Source organism: Melanaphis sacchari, unplaced genomic scaffold, assembly GCF_002803265.2.
Source record: "Melanaphis sacchari strain LSU unplaced genomic scaffold, SCAv2.0 Contig92_pilon_pilon, whole genome shotgun sequence".
Lineage (NCBI taxonomy): Eukaryota > Metazoa > Arthropoda > Insecta > Hemiptera > Aphididae > Melanaphis > Melanaphis sacchari.
This window is the reverse complement of record NW_020271656.1, coordinates 387,140-412,136: the sequence shown is the minus strand read 5'-3', so window position 1 is coordinate 412,136 and position 24,997 is coordinate 387,140. Positions and strand designations below refer to the sequence as shown.

At 26.9% G+C, this 24,997-nt stretch overlaps 2 protein-coding genes across 2 annotated transcripts; one reads left to right on the top strand and one right to left on the bottom strand.

The window, feature by feature from the left end:
- The first annotated feature begins 7,112 nt into the window (after positions 1–7,112).
- LOC112602964 (sodium- and chloride-dependent GABA transporter 2-like) lies at positions 7,113–15,089 on the top strand. Its single transcript, XM_025351346.1, has 12 exons — positions 7,113–7,431; positions 10,405–10,598; positions 12,275–12,409; positions 12,523–12,651; positions 12,747–13,119; positions 13,184–13,316; positions 13,416–13,654; positions 13,714–13,930; positions 14,015–14,167; positions 14,293–14,496; positions 14,564–14,734; positions 14,820–15,089. Exons 2-12 carry the CDS (start codon positions 10,406–10,408, stop codon positions 14,973–14,975), a joined length of 2,103 nt encoding a protein of 700 aa, XP_025207131.1. The 5' UTR covers positions 7,113–7,431; position 10,405; the 3' UTR covers positions 14,976–15,089.
- A 590-nt stretch (positions 15,090–15,679) lies between these two features.
- Positions 15,680–22,283, bottom strand: LOC112602980 (odorant receptor 43b). The gene is made up of 6 exons (XM_025351371.1): positions 21,625–22,283; positions 20,184–20,292; positions 19,717–19,821; positions 19,489–19,644; positions 16,657–16,757; positions 15,680–15,887 (listed from the first exon to the last, which is right to left on the bottom strand). The coding sequence occupies exons 1-5, from the start codon at positions 22,281–22,283 to the stop codon at positions 16,683–16,685; spliced, it is 1,104 nt and encodes a 367-aa protein (XP_025207156.1). The 3' UTR covers positions 15,680–15,887; positions 16,657–16,682.
- Between the last annotated feature and the right edge of the window lie 2,714 nt (positions 22,284–24,997).

Genomic DNA, 24,997 nt, shown 5'->3' with positions numbered 1-24,997 from the left:
TTATATTTTTATTATTTATGAATAATTTGTACCTAACATCTAGTACAGACCAATAAAATAACATTTTATCTATGGGTATATTTTATTTATCGAAAACCATAAATTCTATAAATCTTTATATTGACATAATGTCTTGTATATTAACATTGAATAACATTAATTTTTAAATGTATTTACCGAATTTTTATTGTATATTGTCAGGATGATCCTCGTTTTTATAACTATAAAAAAAGTTAAATCATAATATTAAGGCTTTTCCATTTTACTATTAAAAATAATTTTAATTACATTTGGTGGTTATAGTTCACAAATAATTAAATGGTGTTCAACAAATTAAAACTATAGTGACCTTATGTACTTGTATACACCTAAATACATAATAATACATCTTGTTATAAATTATGAATTATTTTAACTTTTCTCTGAAAAAATAAATATTAAAAATAAAATTAGCTGTTAAGAACTAAAATTAAATTTTAATTTATCTCTATATCATAGAACATTCATTATTTTGACTTTTTTCATTCAAGTGATGATAAACTGGTAACCGCATTAAATACATATGTTAATATGATCATTATTAAACAGCGTTGTTGATATAAAATAAAGGATACATTACTGTTGTCAGTGCATTATTCGGTATCTGATGAGCATAGAATTATCAATTAATACATTGTATGGTGTAACGCAGCGCAAGTTTACAAACATAGGTAATTAAGGTGAAATTAGTATTATATCTGATATGTCTAAAATAATTAGTATTTTTTATGCCAAAATTGTAATTTAATTTAAAATATATAAACTATAAATATATAATATCATATAGCAGGAGTGGCCAAATTGCAGCTCGCGAGCCGCATGCAGCTTCCATCATAGACTCATATGGCTTGCATCTTATCGTAAGACACAAACATTATTACAAAAAAAATGAATTTCAATATGAATTTATGTATTTGAAGAAGTATAATATTTTATTAAATTTCAATTAATAGAAAAAATTTACAAAAAAAAAAATAATAGTATTTTTGATATAATATTTAAAATATGTACCTATTTATTTTTATTTTTAATATTATTTTTAATATTATTAATTAATATCATATATTGTTTCATATTTTAAACATTTTATTACAATAAATATCTATTTATCTTCTTTACAATAATTATATACATACATTAATATGAACTTTTTAAGATTCTGAACGGAGTGATGAATATATTGATTTTACAATGATGTGTATTTATTTTTTTTTTTTGTGTGTCTGTGTACAGCATAAGTAATCGAAATAATGCTTCAATTTCAAACTTTGGGGGTGATTTCCGATGACAAAATGAAAATCCTTGGTGCATTATACAGGTAAAAAGTAAATATTTTCCAACGGTTTTCAAAAAAATCGAGAAAAACAATAAAAAAATGACGGAAAAATGGGAATTTTTACGCAAAACCAGTTTTCGACCAAATCGATTTTTTTATATGGTTGTAATTCAAAAACTTATCACTGTAAAAACTTAAAATTTTCACCAAATGATTATGTTAGTGTTATCTATATACAGTTTAATTTTCAAAAAATTTTGACTATTTTCGAGTTATTTATAGACTACTGAAATTATCGATTTTTATGAGAATTTTTTTTTGAAGTGTCGATAAAAAAATTTTGGATTACCAAAAAATGTTGAAAATGTAATACAAAGTTCCTTATGAGTTTTTCTTATTGTAGTTAAAAAAAAATAAAAATTGCTAATCACAATTTTTTTTTATAAACGTTTATAGTTCAAATATTTACAAAAACTATCGAAAACGCGAAAATTTGTAAGTAATTTTGAAGTTGAAAAATCATAACATTTTTTGTGTTAATAACTAAGGATAAAAAATACTACACTATGTTTTCCCTAAATTTTCCTTCAAGTAGCTATTGTAAAAACTCGAAGCATCATTATAGGAAAAATTTTAAGTGCGTTTGAATTTAAATTTTTTACGAAATAGCGTGAAAATAACGATTTATCCTCAAACGATTTTAAATATTTGTTAATATTCAAAAAGTATAAGTCATAGATACTTGAAAATATTACCAGTTATTTAGATTGTCATTTTCTTTATATAATTTAATTTTCAAAATATTTTGACTTTTTTTGAGCTATTTATAGACAACTGAAATTTTCAATTTTTCTAAAAATTTTTTTTTGAAGTGTCGATAAAATATTTTTGGCCCAATCAAAATACTTGAAAATTTAATACAAAGTTCCTCATAAGTTATTCTTATAGTGATCAAAAAATTTTAAGAATACATACGCACAATTTTTTTATTAGCATTTGAAGTTCAAATATTGACTAAAATTCGGCAAAATCATGAATATTTGCAAACTATTTTATAGGTATAATTCATAAAAATTAATAATTAATTGATTAACCATGACTTTTGCAAATACGTCCTAATTGAAAAATAAAATATTTGTTTCAAAATAGAATGTATGACAATATTTAAATATAATATATCCTAGACTGACAAATCATCTCCGTTCAGGATCGTTTTTCGTATACAATGATACCTATCATTGCATTCAAATTTAACCTACTCTAGTCCGAGGTTCACCCCACTCCCTAATGTACAGCAGAGCGGTACCCACTTGCCCGCTTTTTTCATTTTGGCTCTTCCATATTTATTAATATATTGGGCGGCTCGCAAGTCTCTTCTTGCTGGCCACCCCTATTATATAGTATGTAGTATTTACCTAACCTATACCAGTGGTTTCTAAAATCTTTAACAAATAAACTACTCAATATTCGAAATGATTACTTTTTTTATTGATGATAATAAATACCATTATGGTAATAATTATAAAATATGAATTTTAGTAAGTTACTACATAATATGTTTTCTCAGCAATGTTTACACGTCAGATTTTTTTTTTCCATACAGTTCAGCGTGTATTTTTTACTAGTTAAATATTAATTTGTAGGCATTTTTTGAAATTGTATTTCAGACTTATCGTTTCTTACATAAAACACTTCATTGTCTTCATTATTAGTTTAAATTTTTGAAGTTGTACAAATCAAACGTTAACATTTTTTGGATAATAGTTTAGTGTATAATTTATCAATAATTCATGTCGTATAACATAACGTTATATTTGTTTACTTTATGTTTGTAATCGGTGTTTTGTATACTTGTACTCATTATAAAAGTAGTATTGATTTTTCAAGTACTTGTTAAGAATTCAATAAAATATTAGGAGACTTGACTTGTTTATAAAATTAAGCTCAAAAAGTATTAAATTTTTGAGTATCCCGTAAATTTTTTTTTTATTCAAGTAAAATATAAAGACAAGTATTGATTTTTATTTAAATATTTAAAAAATTAATGTAATCAATTATGCCTGCGTTGAATTGTATTGTAAAATCAATTATATGTTTAATAATAATCATAAATTTATTTTTGCGTACACACTAATACTGCATAGGTTAATAATACATTGTAAACCTTAATAATATTATGTCAAATGCGTGTTATAAATAATGCAAACATGTATACCTATTGTACATTGACAGGTCTAAAGTTTAAAAGTAAATGATAATGATTTTTTGTAGATACAACGTGTATATACTTAAGTGTGCTGTTTTCGGTAATGTCCGACAACAGTGTGAATGGACTACGAGGGTCGAGAAAATCAATAAAGATGTTTTTAACTGTATAATGTGTATCTACTATACATACTATATAATATATACATTACGCATGGTGAATGACCCCCCAGAGTCTTCTAACTCCTATTTGATTATTATAAAATAGTATAGCACCTAATTATTTTTGGAACGACGAGTTAACAAACGATTTTTGTAATTACTTATCAATGTCAACTATGCAAGTAATTATGAGTACCGATGATTTCTAATAAGTTTTCCGTGATTCAGTAGTTGTGTTTTACCAGACGACACACGTGAGAAGGAATTTCTTCATTGTTCTCGTGTTAAAACAAAATTGAAACATATACATTCAAGGAAAGCAGATAAATCAAATAAGTATATAATATACAATAAATAAGTCCACGGTTAGGTGTTAAGTATTTAAGGTTTAGCCGTGGCTAAATACTATAATAATTATTGAGAACCACTTTAATATGCTATACCACACACACACACACATATATATAGTCTTTTTACAGTAAAGTTTATTGCATTAGTGACATAATTAATTCAAACGTAATCACACAAAATAATATGGCTGTGTTGATTGTCAGTTGTCACGCGGTAAATTTTTCAAACTTTTGAAGTGTCGGTTATTTATATATAATAAGATTAATAATTATAAGTGTATATGGATTTATAGTGTCGACGTCACTGCGGAATCCGTATACTTGGCGTTTATTTTTTTTAAATCATTAATAATTAAAAAAAAAAAAATCAACCTCTTTTATATTTTCAGCGATTGGTTTGACAACAGTTTGACTGGTTCATGATCAGTCGTTCAACAGACCCTTTACGATTTACGAGGGTTTATAATATTATACTCTTTTTCTCGGCTACCGACTGTTCTTATACATCCCTCTCATCGCTAGTTATTTTAATATTCTCCATTTTCTATTCCTAATAGTACCTACTACTATACTATAATATATCTTTGACAATCTTATCTCTCTATCGTTGACTGGACTGTAATTTATGGTTGGTTTTTGTTCAGGTTTCATCTTCGAGCCAAACCAATGTCGGAGCCATGGTATCATAATTTGTGTATTAATGGGTGGCAGCAGCCCTTAAAATTCACATATTATCATCACATCACATAGATTACACGAAATTAAATTAAATAATAATATTAATAAAAATGAGGTTACGACGAACACTTGAAGCGTAATCCTGCAGAGTTCAAGGTGTATGATATTAAACTGTACTTGTATAGGTACGTATAATATGCATTGTGTGTGCAAGGGGTTAAATTAATTACTACGTGTATAATATATATATATATATATATATTTATATGCGTATAGTACATTTGAATCCTTATAATATAATAGAGTATATTATATACACTACCACGCCAAACACACTAGCCGTGACCTTCCCCGTCGACGATTAAGTATACATATACCTATAACAAAGAATATACTTATATATATATATTGTATTCAATGGGTTTGGCGTCGAAACAAATTGCAACGTTTTAATAATAGACATTAGATATATGGTATAAAAGTTCTGGCGAAAAATTCAAAAAATTACGTTTGATACATTAAAACGAGGCTTAAAAACAATGTTCATAACAACTAAAAGTCTCTATTTCACGTTAAGTTATTAACAACCTATATATCTACGCGTATACACGGGGCGCACGTTTCGCTTTCGTCTCGAGATGAAAACATTTTTATTTTCGTTTTTACGGGGTACTCCGACATCCGAGGTGTCGTGTGACATAAAATATGATTTAGGCGCCGTCGTGTACTTTTTTTTTTTTTTTATCATCGATCCCTATATTTTATGACACGGAACTCGGCATAGATCGATTTACGGCAAGCCGAATCACTATTTACACGCCGTACGCGGTATTTGACGCGCGCTTGATAGTCGTCACGATCGCGAATGTTATCGACCTAGACAATCGTATAGACATAGATACCGTATGATATACCGTTTAGGTAACCGTAATGACGTGGTCACTACTGCGAAATCGCTGTTTAGTGCTGTGCAGGTTACTCGCGGCATAGATCATAACAATACGATCGTTAAGCATTGTAATAATATGTAAAACGACTTTTGCCCGCCCGCAAGTGACTTTTAAACGCGGTCTATTTATAAACCACGGTCGAGTGCGTTACGCTTGAACTTTGTGCAACGAGTACTGGGTCGCATACTTTAGGTGTGTTTTTCGGTGCAGGTAAGACGCGATTTTGTCAGACTATTTTCGTACAACGGTTATAATTCCATTAGCGAGCAAATCACGCGAGAGATCTGTGTTGAGTCGAATACGACGGTTTTCGCAATAATAATATGTAAAATCAACACTGGCCGGGTTAATCATCGACCTATCGTTCCCCTCGGACCAAATCGCCGCTCATCCGAGCCCACGCCATTTACAAATCGAAAAATACAAACAAAATGTTTTTATGTGGGACCACTAACGTCATTGACTATAATATCCTATAAGCGTATATATATATATAGGACCTATAAATATAACCTAACCTATATTATAGGTACTTAACTTTGTTTCGTGTTAATCTGTGATTGCGGCGTAATTATACGAGCACCCGTCACGATTTACCTTATTTATTTTTTTTTTTGGCTATTGTACTGTGGATTGTGAATCGTGATATTACATATTTACGGTACACTTTTTTACCAATGAAGAAAAATACATCACAGATATTGTGTGATTGCTCGCGTGTGTGTGATTGAAGAAAACACTGTTTATAAAATAATTTATCTTGTTTTACAAAGTTAGTTAACAGTTGCATTAGTAATCGTGACCAATTTATTTGTGCACATAAGGACTTTTAGTCTTTGAGCTTTCATCTACAAAGTTTAAAGCTAGACTTGTCAAGCGCTGTAAAAAATGTCAAAAATTCAATTCACGTGCTTGAAGATATACTTAAAAAAAAAATCCAATTACGACATTTTATCAAGCATTTTATTTCAAAACATAGTTTAAAAATAGTAAATATTATTGATGAGGAATTAAGAGTTCCTCGACTTAGCTCAAAGTAATAAATATTACTATTAAAACTAACGGCAATCCTATATTACGGAATAGTTTAATTTAGTTATTTTTAGGTTAAATTTTTTGAGGATTAAAATCCAAGTCCAATAAAGTTACGATTTCTATAAATTTATTCCGCACTTGAAGGACTTGTATGAGCTAAAAAATAAGTTTGTCTCACATGACACAACACAAACAAATCTTAAACACTATACAACGCTCTCTGCTGAAGATTTATACTTGCCCGGAGGTTTGGTTTATATTATTATACATTTTAAGTATATTTACTTTACGCACAATTGTTAGCAGTTAACGCCCACCATAAAAAAATCTTAGATCTACGACCGAGTGAACTTGTGTTGTACGTTTAATATTATAGTTAGCCGGCAACGACACTCTGCGATGTATCGAGGAACGCGCATTAATTTAGCGACCAGGGTTACGCGCGCAGCACGAACGGCAAAAGGTTCGTCCGAGCGACCAGTCATGTTTGTGGGGTGGTCGGATTAGTATATATTATTATCGTCCGCTGACGTCCGAAAAGACGGTGCACGTTCGAATCAAGAAATGGAGAAGTACAAAAATTAATAACTTTTTTTCAATTTTTCTTCTCGTTTTCAAACATTCCAGTGTTTTTTTTTTTTTCAAATTTTATTTCGTTACGTCTAAAATATATTTTATTATACGAGCTATATATTTGTTCACCAAACTATAAATCATACTCATTGCATCGCCTTGCGTACGTATATTAATTATTGTACAAATTTATTTTGGTGTTTATACACTGAACGTAATGTATTAAATTTGTACTAGAGTTTATATCATAGTTTTTTCACAAGGATATTAGTACTTATATATACATTTATAGCTATAGGTACTTTTACCTGCTTAATATCTAAATGTCTTAAAATAACAAAAACGACAACCTTATTGTTGGTTCAAAATGTCCGAAGTATGTAAATTACTAAAACTAGAAATTATAGAAGCTATTGAAAAAATATTAAATTTAACATTCCAATTTCTTGTGCCTAATGTTCTGAAATTATCTAATAATTATTTGTGAATTTACGGTATGTCGGTATAGTAGTACTTTTTGTTTACACGAAATCAATATTTTTGTTTATTTTAACATTATTGCATTACTCATTGAATAATTATTGTCAACAGAAGAGATAAACAATATTATCAATGCACAGTTACAACATAATTTGATTACCTACTATTTTAGATTATACGCCAAATAATAGGAGGTCATATTGGCAATTATTGCATGATCGCAGTTGTAATAATAATAGTACAAATACATTATTACAATTTGAGCCGTGATTACACCTGTAAAGCATAATTTAGCACTACAATTGTAATAGTCCCACGAGAAGATAAAAAAGTATTTTTGATACAATTTATTTAATCATACTATCTTAATTATATTATATTATAAGATGCCCCATCGCCCTTGTCCTTCAATAATTTTTTTTTATCACTCATAGTCATGTTCGCGGCGACTGAATTTGGGCCTCCTCTTTACGTGATCAATAATGTTTAGTGAACTATTTTTCTTTAATTCTTATTCAATACAGCCTATCTCAATTACTATAGAAATTACTTACATACTTGACACGTCAAGTAAACCACACACTCATATATTAGACATCGCTAACATTAAATTAAGATACATAATTAAGAATATATATTTTTTTTAATTTAAACTTTGTATTTACAATTGGTGTTGACAATTATTAAGAATTTAAAATAATATATTTAATAATAGATGTTAATAAATTGGCTTTAAAAAAAAAAAAAAAAAAACATTCATCCAGAAAAGTGCTAGTTCGACATTTAATAACTGTTATTGGCATTGATACTGAGTGTTATAAAGGATCGATTGAAAAGGTCATTATAATTTTAAAGTTCGTTTAATTAAAATATTCAAGGCTTTGTTATAAAATATCAATTATTTAGACTAGAAAACGTCTATTCCATCTCAATTGCCTTATTTAATACTACATGTACCTAGTTGTACAGTATGTACTAAGTATACGTCTTGCATTTTGCTTAAGTACAGATTTAATACTTATACTTATATTTGCTTCAGAATTTGAATAAAATAAAAACTTTTATTCGCATAACAACCTGAGTATAGAAAACTTGAATTAATACTATATACAAATTATCTGAACAAACTAATCAAAAATGTCGTAAAAGACTGATGTACCTATTTCTTGCGTGACAAAAGTTCATTTTAGAAATCATTTCATTCATTTTATACGGAAATAAAAATAATCAAATGTGTAGATAAACTTTTATTTTCTGCTTGAGAAATAAAACATTTTACATTTTAATGACATTTAAAAATCTGTTATAGGATATATTTTTGAAGTTAATAACATATATTTTAATAAAATTATACTCCATTCAGTTTAATATTAATTATTAATAATATAATATTAATTTCCAATTATTAGGTAGGTAAATTTAAAATTCCAAAATATGCTATATTCAATATGTTATTCTAATAGTGTAATATACTAGCTGTTGTTATAAAAACTAATTTAAAACATAAATTGAAAATGTATTAGTTAATTACTAAATTGATAGTGAGCAAATCTTAAAAAGTTAAAAATAATTAATAAAGTAAAAATTATCGAAAAAAATATTATCTTGCTATGAATTTTTAACTTTTGATTCATTAATGTTTACCCTTATTTTTGTTTGGACTACATATAGGTCTTAAGTAATTGAGAGCATATTATTTCATAGTTATAGGCTATAGCTTAAAGTATAAATGTAATTTTATAATATATTAATAATAGTTAATACCTAAAACAAATCAAATTGATGAATTGATCTAGACATCGGAAGACTGAAAATATGCGTTGTCATAACAATATTTTATCTACTTTAAAATAGATGTATTCAAATAGGTATACTTAGTAAAAATTTAAAAATAAACTGATCTGATTGACTTTTTTTGAAAAAATGTCTTTCAAATATGCGTTAAATTATTTATTTAGTATATTATGGTGATATACGATAATATTATTATTCATGTCAATACCATGATGATATATAATATATTGTTTTAACTTTTCATTCACCTTGAAAGTAAATTGTGGGCGTAGGTAGTTTATTTCATATTTCATGATGGATAATACCCTATTTTCTGTAACTAATATTATTGATGAAAAAACGCGATTTCATTATATTTTATAGTTATAACCTACCTATTATTTACAGATTAAAACAAATTGTATTTTGTATTTGCATCAAAATGACACTATAAAACATTTTGAACATTTCCTTGCTTGATTTAACTGCTAAATTTTGTATAGTACACTATAATATAATTCATATTATTACATTACAACAAAATTAATTTAATTTCACTAAAGTAAAATAAATATGTAAAATACAATTTTTTAATTAAATACTAAATAGATAGCCATCATAATTATGTTAATAATTTTTGGCAACTACCTAGTTGAATACTTCGATTATATTAGTGGTGTGATAATTTTGTTCTCATAAATCTCCCTTTATTTAATAAAATAAAATAGTTAGTTTAAATATTTAGTGATAGTTGAACGATAATTTTAGCGATTCTTGATTATTTTAGAAAAATTGACATTAATCTGATGCTATAAATAGATAAATATTTATTTGTATAATAATAGTTAATAAATATGTTGTAATGTTTAAAAAATGATTTCAGTATGTTAGACATAGAAGAAAAATGTAGTAAACTAAACATAATATATGAACAGCCAACATCACCACAGTCACCACCGAGGGAACAGAGAGAAGAATGGGGTAACAAACTTGACTTTTTGTTCTCGTGTATTAGTGTATCCGTTGGCTTAGGAAACGTGTGGAGATTTCCTTACTTGTGCTACAAACATGGCGGGGGTAAGTTATTCATTACTTACATTTTTTATAACTTTATTATTTGTTATGTCTAGTTATCGTTATCACCCTTCTATTTTGAAGTATTTATTTATCTTTTAATACAAATGACTCAGATATATCACTAGGGAACTGAGGAAGCGGCTTTATATAAATCTAATAAATTTAACGATACAAGTATATTATTTGATTACAGTTCATTGTTATATTTAACAACAATTATATTTATGATATACTTATTTAATTTAAATTTGAATTGTATCTTGTAAGTGAAATTCAAGAAATTTTTTAGGTATCTGTTTATTTTGTCATATTACATTGTTATATATTTCGAAGTATATTTAAACTAATTAATTAAATAAGACAACAACAATAGTATTATTAGATATAGTTTTAATATAATGCCAAACTATTTTTGCGTTGACCGAAATAATAATTATTATAAAAATATTGTACTATATAATTTTATTTCATTAATTATCAAATGATCTTATTGATATTATATTAACATTAATAATAGACAATAAGGTTACATTATAATTTTTTATTAAATGAATTAATCATGTACCCATTTGTTGTAAACAGTCAAATTACTATTTACAAATAATTTCTAAAATATGTACTCTCATGTTTAGAGAACATTGGTTAAAAAAAATAATATTAATAATTGCAAATACTAACATATTAAGTTAAAATTAAAGTAACCATTGATAATTATAACTAAAAATACATTTTGTTACTGAATCTACACGTGACTGTAGAATTATATTTTTATTGTCAGTTTAAAATCGACTAGATATTGTATTATGCTGTTCTCCGTACATACTATATATACAACATGGAATTCTTGATACATAAAACATTAAATTTATTTACTATACTAAATAATACTATCGCGCATAGTTTGGTTCTTTGGTTAATTGATATTTTACAATTTAACAATTTTAGTACTATACGGTTTTGAAATTAAAACATTGATACTCAACAATAACAATAAAATGTGTGGAATAGATAAAAGTAATACAAAGCCTAATGGCCCTATAATAGTATATAAATGTATAATATTATTTATTTTTAGTTGTTCAAGAAACATTTTTCTTACTCAAAAAAAAAAAAAAAGAAATGTTTTATTTATAATAAGCTAGATAATATGTATTATATATTTATATAGTTAATATTATAATATGTTTTTGTAATAAAATAAATGAACACGAACTGAAATTTTATTGCATTTTTCAAAATATATGAAAGCTTCTTGCCAACATTCCAATAAAAACTAATTTTAGTGACAGTCAGTTTATAAATTTAAATGGTTAGTGTTGATTATATACCTAATAAAAGGAATTTAATTGAATATGGATACAATGATGACGTGCAAATATATTAGTTACTTATTCCGCGATCGTATAAGGTGTTTTGATTTATAAGTAATAATATTATGCACTTTGATGATTTATAAAAATTTGTTTAAAAATAAAATCAATCCTGGTTAAACTTGATTTGAGAGTGTTCTTCTGGAAAACAATTGAAAAAATGTAATTTACGAATCAAATATTTAAGGTTAAATAACTCGTATTGAACGGTTTTTTTGTAAAGATATTGAAAAAAAAAATATTTTGATTCTGAAATATTATTTCATTATAATTATTAGATTAATGGTACAATTCAAAATATTTTAGGTGCATTTTTGGTAACTTACTTTATAGCTATGATATTTTGTGGAATACCGATTTTTTTTCAAGAAGTGGCTATCGGACAGTATTTGGGTTCTGGTGGGATGACGTTGGTTGGAAAGTTATGTCCAATACTTTCTGGTAAAAATTTTATTTTATTGAATAAGTGTTTTTAATAATTTAATTTAAATTTTATCCGTTTTATTTTTAATTAATTTTATAAATACTTTAATATGGATTTATTTGTCGTTTAGGAACTGGTTATGCTACGATGACTATAGTTTTCTTACTGGATGTGTACTATTGTGTTATTGTAGCATGGACATTTTTTTACTTAGCAAGTTGTTTCATATCATATCCGACTTTGCCGTGGGAAAGTTGTAGTAAGAACTAAGATTTATTAAATAATTATTTTAGAGTTCGCTGTATTGAAATCAATCAAAATATTAAATTGACGACTTAATAATTTTTGTTTCAGACAATTGGTGGAACACAGAAAATTGTTTGAAGCCAAATAATGTTAATATAACTCACGAGAATTTTAGTATAGATACAATAAAACGCATGTTTAATACATCTTTGACGCTCAATAGCAATATAGATTTGTGGAATCAAATGTATTTCAATAAAACGTATAAATCACACGGTAATATTTTCAAAAACGATGGTCAACTTACGGAATTCTGTCACACTATTAAGTTATTGTCATATGTTGATGTTTCGTTAAACTTTACCGACATAGAAACAAATAATTCGTCTGCCCTTCGTCCAATACAAGGTCTTGACTTTTTGAACCAACTTCGAAATTGTTTCAATGTAACGACTGTGACACCAGCTGAAGAGTATTGGGAGTGCGTGAAGCGTGTCAAAATGTTCAATTTTGTCAAATTTTCATGGTTTGGGGTATTTTTGTAGGAAAAGAGTGCTCATGCTGACTAGCGGTATTGAAAATATTGGAGGAATGCAATGGGAACTATTATGTTTATTAGGAGTATCGTGGATCTTGATTTATACCATCTTGGGCAAAGGTCTCAGTCAGAGTGGAAAGGTAATAAATTAATAAGTAATATGTATGATAAACAATCAATTTAAATAACAGTTTGAAATGTCTAAGGAAGTATACTATTTTAATGATAAATACTCGTAGATAGTGTGGTTCATAGCAATGTTTCCATATTTAATAATGGGAGCATTACTGATCAGAGCAGTGACGTTGGAAGGAGCTAGTCAAGGTATCAGATACTTAGTCACTCCAAGATGGGAGAGTCTTTTGAATTCAGACACATGGATAGAAGGAACAACACAAATATTCTTTGGCTATAGTGTCGGAGTTGGCACTTTACCAGCTCTCGGATCATTCAACCGATTTCATCACAATTGTTATAGGTACGAATAATTTATCATAAAATGTATAATGATACGAACGTCTTTAAATTATTTTATAGGGATGCAGTATTAACTTGTGTTATTAACACGCTCACGTCTATCATACCCAGTGTAATAACATTCAGTATATTAGGTTTTATTGCTGCTTCTCAGGGAGCTACGGTTAGCGATGTTGTGGAAAGTGGACCTGGTTTGGTATTTATAACTTATCCACAAGTGGTGCTTCAGCTACCCGGGGCAAGAATATGGGCAGTTGTATTCTTCGTCATGCTTGCTGTAGGTATGGCAGCTTAATTTCTTGTGTGAATTTACTTACGACTTATATAATATGTAAAAATCATTTTGATTTGTTGGGTTAAGATGATTGGTATCGATAGTGAATTTTGTAATGTTGAATCATTCATAACCGGACTGACGGATAAGTGGCCTAAGTACTTACATGCTAAACGAAAAACTTTCACATTGTTAGTGTGTATAGGTATGTTTGTGTTAAGTTCGTCCATGGTGACTAATGTAAGTAAATATAAAATTGTAATTGAATTATAATATGTACTTCAGAATTAATTTAATAATTTCATCACATATTATATTGTCTAGACAAAAATATGAAAAACATTTTTTTTTTTTTTATATTTCAGGGTGGAATGTATATATTTCAATTAATGGATACATATTCGGCATCGGGAATATCGTTGCTTTGGGTGTGTTTCTTTCAAACTATAGCTATTTCATGGTTCTTTGGAGCTGATAGATTTCGCGAATGCGTCAATCAGATGCTCGGTTTTCGACCAAATTTGTTCTGGTACATCTGTTGGGTGTATCTTGCACCTTTCGTCATGATCGTAAGATTGTTCTATATTTTGTTTGAAATAACATTACCATATAAAATACAAATTTAATATTTTACAGACGGTATTTGTATTTTTTATCATAAAGTATGAACCGGTAAAGTATGGGAATCATTATACATATCCATGGTGGGGTGAAGGATTAGGAATAATAATATCGTTGATTTCCATGATATGGATACCGCTATATGCTGTTTACTATTTAATGACGGAATCTGGAACTTTAAAACAAGTAAGATTGTTAAATTACATACCTATAAAATGTATTGGTAATTATTAAATAAGTTTGTTTTGTTAAATTACAATTGTGTTTTTAGAAGCTCAAACGAGGTTTTACACCTATTCCGGAAGTCAAATGCAGAATTCAGATAAAAAAAGAAACTGAAAATATCATTGATAAGAGAATTAACATACAATTAATGGAATGCAATACGTTGGTATACTGTGGCAATAATGATAGTAAAAATATATGAATACCAATTTTAGTTAACTATAACGTTTAATGTTCCATTATTCTTGCATTACAGCAGTATTGTAGATATTTGTTTATGAATTCAAATAGGTTAACACTAAAACAAAATTCTATATTTTTGACATATAGGATTGTATTTTATTTGTAAAAGTTGATTTATAAGATAATTAGTGTTTTTTATATTGATTAAATTATCAAAACTATTTATATGATTAATATTCTATAGCGCAAATCGCAAGTGTACTATAACTAAAAATTAGGTTTTTCCCTTAAAGTAAATTGTTCATTGTATTGACCATTGGCAAAAAATAAATTGTGTGGGAATCGTGTAGGTAGTATTGTAGTGTCTTATATCGAATTTTTTTCACAAAATGTTAGTTATAATAAAAATTTACAAATATAAAAATTATTTAGACAGTACCTACATTGTATTGTTGAAATAAATAAACTATACTTATATAACGGTAAAATATAATTTGATGTTTTATTCAATGTATTGTAAATTAAATGCATTTAACAAAGATTTAATATGCTTTCTATTGCATAAATACGGTACCAATATTCCACTATTATTCCTATCAACGGTGAACGATGGTCAAATGCAATTTTTATGGGTTGCTAACTTAGTTAACGTAGATAACTGATTAAAACATAATGGAATAAATTATAAATTACTCTCGCAGTGTTGATGCTCATATTTTTTTTATTTCTTCATTTCTTACCATGCGCCGTTGACATTTCCGATCTTCTTGCATCAGTGACATTTCGTGTCTCTGTTCACTCTACAATATATCACTCACTTTTTACGTTTTATCTTATTCTTCCTTCTTTCTTTAGGACACGGTCACTCCATTTATAGAATGCTCTGTACACATTTTTTAATGTAACTTGCCAGCGATGAATAAAATCTAGACTAAAATAAATAATAATATGGTTTTATAATATTTTATGAATAAAATTTTTTTTTTAATTCAAAAGTCAAAATACATTATCATCAAATCAATTATCTATAATACGATAATTATAAATCTATAAAAAAAAAATCCTGGAAAAATTCAACAATTTATAAGAATAGTGTAGGTACTTGTGTTAATTAGGCACGATTATAAAAATAATATTTACAATAGATTTCAATTAATAAAATTAGAAACGTTCATATTTTGAATTTATATAATAAGTAGTAGTAAAAATAGTTGACTGTATTTATATATTTATAAAATACAGTTAAAAACTTAAAATGTGAAAACAATGTAATCACAAGTTTTTTTTATATGAACATGATAACTTATTACGATTCATTATATATTATGTAGTATAATTTTATTGTGAATTGTAGTTAGGAAATGTCTGGGGTATAGTGTATACCAAATATCATATCAAAAGAAAGTTAAAGATACAGGTTATGATACATTATGCTATAGATGAGAAATTTACATTTACGTGCATTTTATATAACAAGCAAACCTAATCAGTTCTATAAAATAATAATAACAAAATGCAATATACAAAATTACTGTAGGTATAAGAATATTAAGTATTTCGGTACTTTTTTTTAACAAATATTGTTTTTAGGACTATTTTTGTCAGGACTTTTTTCCCGCAGATTGATATACAATATGTTTTCATATAGTTATTTAAAACTGCGATAGACTAATCAATTAAAATATTACAAAAAAACAAACCTATCTATATTTATTTTATTTCATCATTATGACGACTTGTGAGGTTTAATAATTTCCGATGATAGCAACACGTTCAGCACAGTATATGACATCTTTACTATCTAAAATAAAAGATTTTTAAATACATTTTAAGATTATTGGCTTAGCTACTAAATTTAGTTTTCAATTATATTATATGACGTATCATATAACATTATATTATATTCGAATTTTATTCACTTAAAAATAATAAAACTTAATAATAACAAAAAAAAAATTTGTTTAAATAATAAGTAGTATATATTAGTATGTTCTGATGGCAACCCATGCATCCCATGCGTCATGTGTATGGATCAATGGAACGCACAAAACCCTAAAGTAATAATTTAATAATATAATAATTTATAGGGTTTTGTGCGTTCCATTGATCCATACAAAGTATAGCTAATTGTACAGTAGCAAACATTTTAATTTGACTTAAGCTCGGTGTAGCCATACTCTGTCTGATTTCTACGTTACGAATGAAATTTTCCATTTCTTCCAAATTTTTAGGTTGTAAATCCACTCGTAAGCACTTTTCAGTTATATATTTACAGTATTCGTCCATTTGTCTCATAATTTTTGGCTTTATGTTTAATTCTTTTTCATTAATATTCTCAGTAATACACCATTCTAATTCCTGAAGTCTTATTAAATCTTTACGATTTAGTAAGACTCCGCATCCGTCAATATCTTTAGATTCAATTACTAGGACGTTTGAACCACTATAAACCATAGTTGATATTTTATAAGAATCGGTATCCAGAAATGTCATACGTTTATATGATTGTGGAATGTTCAGTATAAAAGATAAGATATTACCCATAAGCGAGAATATACGTCTTAAAAAATCTATACTAATTTTAACATAACGTGATGATGTTAATAAATGAACGACTGTTTGAAATTGTTCTGTTGGATCGATACCGATAAATATAAATTTTCGACCTGTAAAATCTAACGCGTAGGATGTAGACTCAATGAGTTCGGTCGGAGGTGATGGCGGCACATAAGTGAAGGCTCTCTTCTTCTCGTTGTATAAGATAGCATTATCTACGATTGAACCGGCCATATTATAATTTAATTTAAAACTTGTAAAAACACTGAACACTGAAAAATTATAGAAATAATAAACACTAGACAATATTATAAGACTTGGAAAACTATAAGCTCAGAACAATTTATAAGACTGTTCGAAACGTAGATGAGAATTACAAGTGTGTAAGACTAAGAACAGACTGATTGAATGTCGGCTCTTGCAGAGCCAAATGCCTATCGATGAGTTCATTATTGGGTAGGAGATATATTATTGTTGTTGATAAGTATAATATCTAAGAGTTTAACGTAGTACATTGTACCTATAGTTTAGATTGGATATTAATATGTTATTCACTAATAAGTAATTAAATTGTTGTTGTTGAGTATATGTTATTAACTAATAGGTATGATAGTATTTCGTGGGAAGGTACAAATATCTTTATGTATATCAATAATTAATATGTTAATCAATAATATTAATTTTATCTTATTGTTATTAACTAATAGGTATGATAGTATTTCGTGGGAAGATTCTGATATCGTTGTATGTTATTCAATAATAGGTATATATTAATTTGTTATTGTAACTATAGCTATTAATGTATACAATAATATGATAATGATAACTTGATAACTGATCAGATGTAAACACGTAGTGGTTAAATATATAGATCGGGGAGAGGGTAAATGTACATCGCATACATACGCGATCGGTGGCGGACCAGTAAGGCTATGGTGAGGTGATGAAGGGAAAATATACGTCACACACGTAGCGGATCAGGCGGCGGGCTGGGAGGTCGTATGGGTCGCATAGGTCGTTGTTTTAATTAAATATGTAATTGATAACTCGTATCAGGTGATAGTAATAAAAAAATATAAGTACATAATTTATATTATGTTGATCACTTAACGGATAGGAAGTTGGTGGGGTAAATATACGTCACACACGTAGCGGATCAAGCGGCGGGCCGGAAGGTCGTATGGGTCGCATGGGATGCATGGGATGCATGGGACGCATGGGATGCATGGGTTGCCATCAGAACATACTAATATATACTACTATAATAACATTGAAAAAAAAATCTTTAAAAATTAACCAATTGTTATAGATATGTACATTTTATTTAATAGTATACGAGCTGATAATAGTATAGTAATATTACATTAGTATCGAATAGTATTTGCAATTAAATATGTTCAATTTGTAAGTGCAAAGTTATTGTAATAGGTAGGTATCTTAGTATTATTAAAATTAAATTTATAAATACAGTTTTAAAGTTCACGAAGCTAATATGAAGGATATTGACTAATATGCTATTTATTTTGCTTTAACACACTTGGGTAAACAGGTTTTTTAGAAAATGAATAATAATTTATACCTAAAAGTCAATTATTTAAGAGGTATTCTCATCAACGAATGTTTAGGATTTAAATAATAACACTATCGAGTATTATTAAGTATTGTGACTTGTGCAAGTACTAAAATCTAAAATGAACATATATTTACACTGTATTAAGTGTTTTTATTAGACATTCGTAGGACATTATCAGACATACTTGAAAATGTACTATAATTTTAATATTCTTAAAACTATTTTAAAAATTATAATGATTTTGATAGAAAAAATAAAATTTTATAGAATTCTATTTGTATACAAATCTATAGTAATAGTTAACAAGTTGATTAATTAGTCAATTTAGATTATATTTTTTTTTTCTAAAAAAATCATAAAAATATTATTTTAAAAGTAATTTATTTTATGATAAATCGCTTACCTTTAGAAGTAAATTTAAGTTTATGGTAAAAATGTAACCAACTGTAAATGTTAATGGGATTGTAGTTCTTGCCATCATTATTAAAATAGAACGTTTGGACGATTTGTTTAAATAGAAAAATGAATTATCAAAAAGAACACGTAATATTCTATCGTGCTAAAAATATTTTAGAAATTCAGTAAATTTTTATTAATTATATATTATTAAAATATTAAATATTAGACTTACTAAGTCCAAAAGCACACTTCCATAAAAAGTATAAATTGTAATATTTATAATAGCTGCTATACCGCTGGCTATACATATTGATAATATTGTTTGATTAATATAGCCCTAAAAGGTGAAAATTATTTTTTTAATTAAACTTGATGCATCACTAAATAATATAAATTATTAAAAAAAAAAATTTTTATAATTTCATTTAAAATTTGTTTTATATTAAGATATATTAATTATACTGTATACATTATTATCGATTACGAATGAGAAGTTTTATTAACTTGAAAAGACGAAATTGGTAATAAAATTTATTTATTAGTTATTAATTTATTATACTATTAACATAAAGTTAATAATTATCGAGGAGTAAAAATTTTCATTTCATGTTAATTAATTGGAATTTAATTTTCAAGTAAATAATATTTAATAAAAAAATTGTCTACAAAGTAAGTATATTATATTTTATCAATACTTACCCGAATAGCTTGAATCACAAGAGTAGTAGTCAAGCCAAAATATATCGCATTGAATGACATTGACTGTAATATTGGTTTCGAAAATACTATCTTCATTGTATTAAAATATCTAAAATTAATAAAATTAACAGTGCATATGTAATTCACGAACCTCCATTTTTAAGATTTTAAGTGAATAAGATATTTAATTCAAAAATGAAAAATTATGAAAACTTTAATTTTAGATAAATATTTATATTAGAATTTATTAAACATAATATAACTTTAAAAATGGCTTTTTGTGCTATTTATAGATAATGTCTAAAAACATAAAATATTAATTAAAATCCTTAACTTTTTTCAGTTATTATTTTCGATTCGTGTATGATCTTACTTGTATAATATTGAAATCAAAAATACATAGGGTAAAGTTTTTTTTAAGTATTTGCGTAATTCAAAATATGTTAAAAAAATTTATCAAAATAAAATGTACATATTATTTTTTAGTTAAAATTTTAAAAATGTATTACATTTTCATTTTAAATAATTAATTCTCACATAAATAAGATTTTACATAAGTTAGCATTCGAAACTTGAACTTTATAGCAGAGTGATTTATCTCATTTATCCAACTGTTACATTTCAATATTGTAATGATTAAAGATATTCAGCTATTTATATGCAAGTATAACCATATAATATTAAGCTATGTCTCTATATTTTGGTATTATAAGTTTTATTTCCGAGCAGTAAGTCATTACTCATTAAATGAGAAATAAATATAGCTTATTCGACAACAAATGCAAAATCCATGCATATTTTTATTTATTTAATTGATAATTTACGCCTTAGGAAGATAATAGTTATACAGTTAATATGATATTAAACATACATACTATACAAATTATTTACATAACATGAAATACACGTACTTATACTATAATATATTTAATATATCAGAGAATAATGTTTTAATTTCGTCTCATTATCAATAAAGAAATAACATTTTTTTTCAAATTACTACAAAAGTTTAACTAGACAATTCAGATCACATTAAAGGTATTCTCTTAGTCTTCGTGATTCTTTATAATCATGAATAGTTTTAGATTATCAGCAAAAACAGATATTTAAAATGATGGGAAATATAACGTAGGTACATGTAATTTATAGAAATTAAGAACATAATAAGGGATATGTGACCTGGATTCTTTTGAAACTTTAGAAGTGACCGCGATGGGGTCTGAAACATTATTATTTACTCAAACTATTTGTATATTCTATCTTTTAGATATGTTTTATGAATTATTATGATAAGATAATTGATAACCATTCTAATAATTTAAAATTTAATCTAAAAGACGGTTTAACTTGTGTAACAAATTTCGTGGACCGAATTGAATGTTGTTTTTTTTTTATATATATCGGTGTACATCGCATCTATTTATGATATTTTTTAACTTACATTAATAACTTCTGATGTTGAATGATTGCATACTTCATTTTTTGTTCATCGTTGTCGACAATAGCTTCTTGAATCGTTTGCACAATATTCTCTAACCTGTGTTTCAATACGCCCACATAATATGTAAACGTCGTATTTATAAAACAGAGTTCGAGGTGCGCTATGTACACGGATATTGCGTATGCAAAGTATTTGCACGCGTAAATCACGAGATTGCTGGTCTTTATCGGTAACACGTCCAAAAAAGGATACGTGAAGGGATCTCCTACGTGTACCGAATCGTAGAGAATCGTATACGTGGCCGGGAAAAATACAAACATGTTCGACGCTATTAGGTGGTACATCGTTATTATGTTTATTTTCGATTGATAGTCGTCCGATATTCCTAAACATTTCGAGTACTGGTCCATCTCGCGGAATTGATTTTGATGGTAGATTCGAAAAGTGATGTTCAGCAGTATATAAGATTCTATCAACATGCACAACAATGTGAACAGTTGAATGGATACGCTCTGTTTGTTAGAGATAATTGAAACGTACGCCGCGGTTAAATAATAAAACGTTATGAAAAATTCAAAGTACGTCAAGTAAAGCATTTTCTTACTGTCGGTACACCCAGTCATTTGCAAGAACACTTTGATGACGTCTATGCGATACATTGCTGAAAGTCTTTACTGCACTGAGGTACCAGAAGGTGTGTAGGTACGTTTCTTTTTATATGGGCTTGTATTATATTGTGTGATCTACACATAATAATATGTATAAAATTATTAATAAATTTAAGGACATAGGGTATATTATGTTTAATAATAAAATACTAGACACAGCTAGCCCTAAATAATATATATATATATAGAATGTGTGTGCGTGTCAAAATTTATATTTTATTTTCATCAACACAACATTTTAATAGTTCTGGTTTCTGTATCTATAAAAGTGGGTTAAAATATGAAAGGAATGTATTATAAATTAATAATATAATAATAGAAATAAATAATAATAAATAAGAGGTAGAAACATAACGGTGACATAGGTATTATTAATAAATATTTTATTATTTAGTTGATGATTGACTGTAATTAGTTTTTATTTCGTTAGAAAAAGAATCAAATAATAAACATATTTTTTATACGGCATACCTACGTTAAACGTATATCAATAATTAATATCAAGTCCCATCATATACTAATTGGTGATCGCTTTTGTACATCACTAATACTAGTTTTTTTTAAGTACACGTCAAAAAAAAATTACTCACATAAGTTTAAACAAATGACGTGCTCGTCATTAAGATTTGACGCAGCATATCAATAAATTATAAAACTATATTAGGTAGGTATTATTTAAATAGCATATATAAGAGTTTGTCTATGCAGCTCTATAATGCTGCGGAAAGAATCTCGAGATAATTCGAGAACAAGATTTTACAAATAAACTTACTTGATTGTCTAGTTACGCACTGTTTTATAGTACCTATACTATCTTAGTGTCTTGTATATGGTTAATATTCGCTTCCAAATCATTAACGGCCATCAACATATTCTAAAGGGAAAATGGGCGTATGCCTACATAAGACACTAACTTGTAATTATCCATCGCTACTAATGACATTCTTTAATAATTAATTTCCAATCGTTCATTTAAATAAAATATATTGTTTTATAATAATAGCACAGTGCTGTTATTATAGGTACACACCCTCTCTCTCTCTCTCTCACTATATATATTTATTATATCTGCACACCTATATAAGATTATTAGCGTGTTTTGAATATTATGGTCGAAGGTAAATTTTAATTATGGTGGTCATCGTTAATTTTGATTTTTTTTTATAGTATACCTAATTAAATGCATAACTTAATATACATACATAGATAAGAAAAGATATACGTTATGTATTTTTCTAAGTTAATCTTAGTTTACATAAGATCTACGTTTTAATATCAAACCGCTTCATATAGACTCACTTTAAGATACAATGTACATCATACCTGTTTATTATAATCAAAATAATATTCATTTATTTATTTATTTTGAATAAAGCTGTTTAATTTTATGGGTTATTCAAATATTCGCATTTGGAAATCAAATTACATGAATCATACATTCATGTATTTACACATTCCAATTCTTCATATTTTTACGTATAAAATAAATATTGACATGCATTTTCAATTACTGCGGGTAACTAATATACTATAAGTTAATAATATAAGTAGACTTTTAAATCATGTCCATTTATATATTAATATGAGAATGCATCAAAAAAGCGTCGAATGTTCAAATTCTTATAAAATTCGTAAAAATAACGAAAATATTGTTGATAGTATTTAAAATATTTCATGGATATAAATTTTATTTTAAATATTTAAGGTTTCAGAGATTTTTTTTTTTTACTGAAAATTAAGAACATATGTACATTATTTTTGAGTTACTGAAATTTGCATTCAAAGTTTTTGAATTAATTTTAGTTTTTATTTGTTAAAGTGTTGATAAAAATTGTTAAGGTCAATCACACTAAAATTTTCACGATTATCTCAAACATTTTTCCTGTTTTTTTTTAAATCACAAACATTTTCAAATTATTTTGTAGGTTGTATCAAGTTTTAAATTTTAATATAGATTATGTTCGAAAATTGAATACAATTTTTTATCATAAATTATCACAGAAAAATATTAAAATATAGTTAATGTCCATGCCAGCTAGCAATCCACCGGTGTTTTATTAACGACCCGGCAGGCAACGTCCGGGAAACCGAAGCTTTTCAGTTCCGGGGAAAGTATGATTGCAGAGTTGAATCTTAAAGGAATTGATGGAAGGGCACCGCCAGAAGTGGAGCCTACAGCTTAATTTGACTCAACACGGGAAACCTTTGCAACATACCTACCCGTTTATTAAAACTAAGTGGCTGTCGATATTTATATCTAATTCTATCCAGTTAAGGAGTAGTCGGTTAGCTATTCCAACTACACAAACCGGTCTTAAGAACCGGGTTGTTGAATTGATACAAATAAAGCTTTATAAGTTATATTTTACAGATCCAAGAAACTTTTGACCTGCGCTCATAAACTAACATAATAGAACGATATTATAGCAACGTATTACAAGGTTTATTTATAAGACTAAATATCAATATAGTTATACTTACAGTACACTATCGCCTGAGTAACCCTGTTCTTGAGGGTAGTATTTTGAAGATCACAAGTGTAACGGAGTACGAGTTGAAGCGACTGAATAAATTATGATTTATCTATAAGGTAGGTTATTATACCTATAGTAAATCAAATTAAAAATGTTACTTAAAAATTTAGAGACTACTGTTGTCTCTATGTATTTCACGAACCAAACTCGACTGATTAATTATATCAAAAA

Coding starts and splice junctions, on each gene's coding strand:
- LOC112602964 (XM_025351346.1), top strand. CDS start 10,406: ATGTTAGACATAGAAGAAAAATGTAGTAAACTAAACATAATATATGAA. Junction 12,410..12,522: donor GTTATGTCCAATACTTTCTG/GTAAAAATTTTA, acceptor TTTGTCGTTTAG/GAACTGGTTATGCTACGATG. Junction 13,655..13,713: donor TTTCATCACAATTGTTATAG/GTACGAATAATT, acceptor ATTATTTTATAG/GGATGCAGTATTAACTTGTG.
- LOC112602980 (XM_025351371.1), bottom strand. CDS start 22,283: ATGTATCGCATAGACGTCATCAAAGTGTTCTTGCAAATGACTGGGTGT. Junction 19,645..19,716: donor GAAGTGTGCTTTTGGACTTA/GTAAGTCTAATA, acceptor AAATATTTTTAG/CACGATAGAATATTACGTGT. Junction 16,758..19,488: donor ACTTAAATTTACTTCTAAAG/GTAAGCGATTTA, acceptor CTTTTATTTTAG/ATAGTAAAGATGTCATATAC.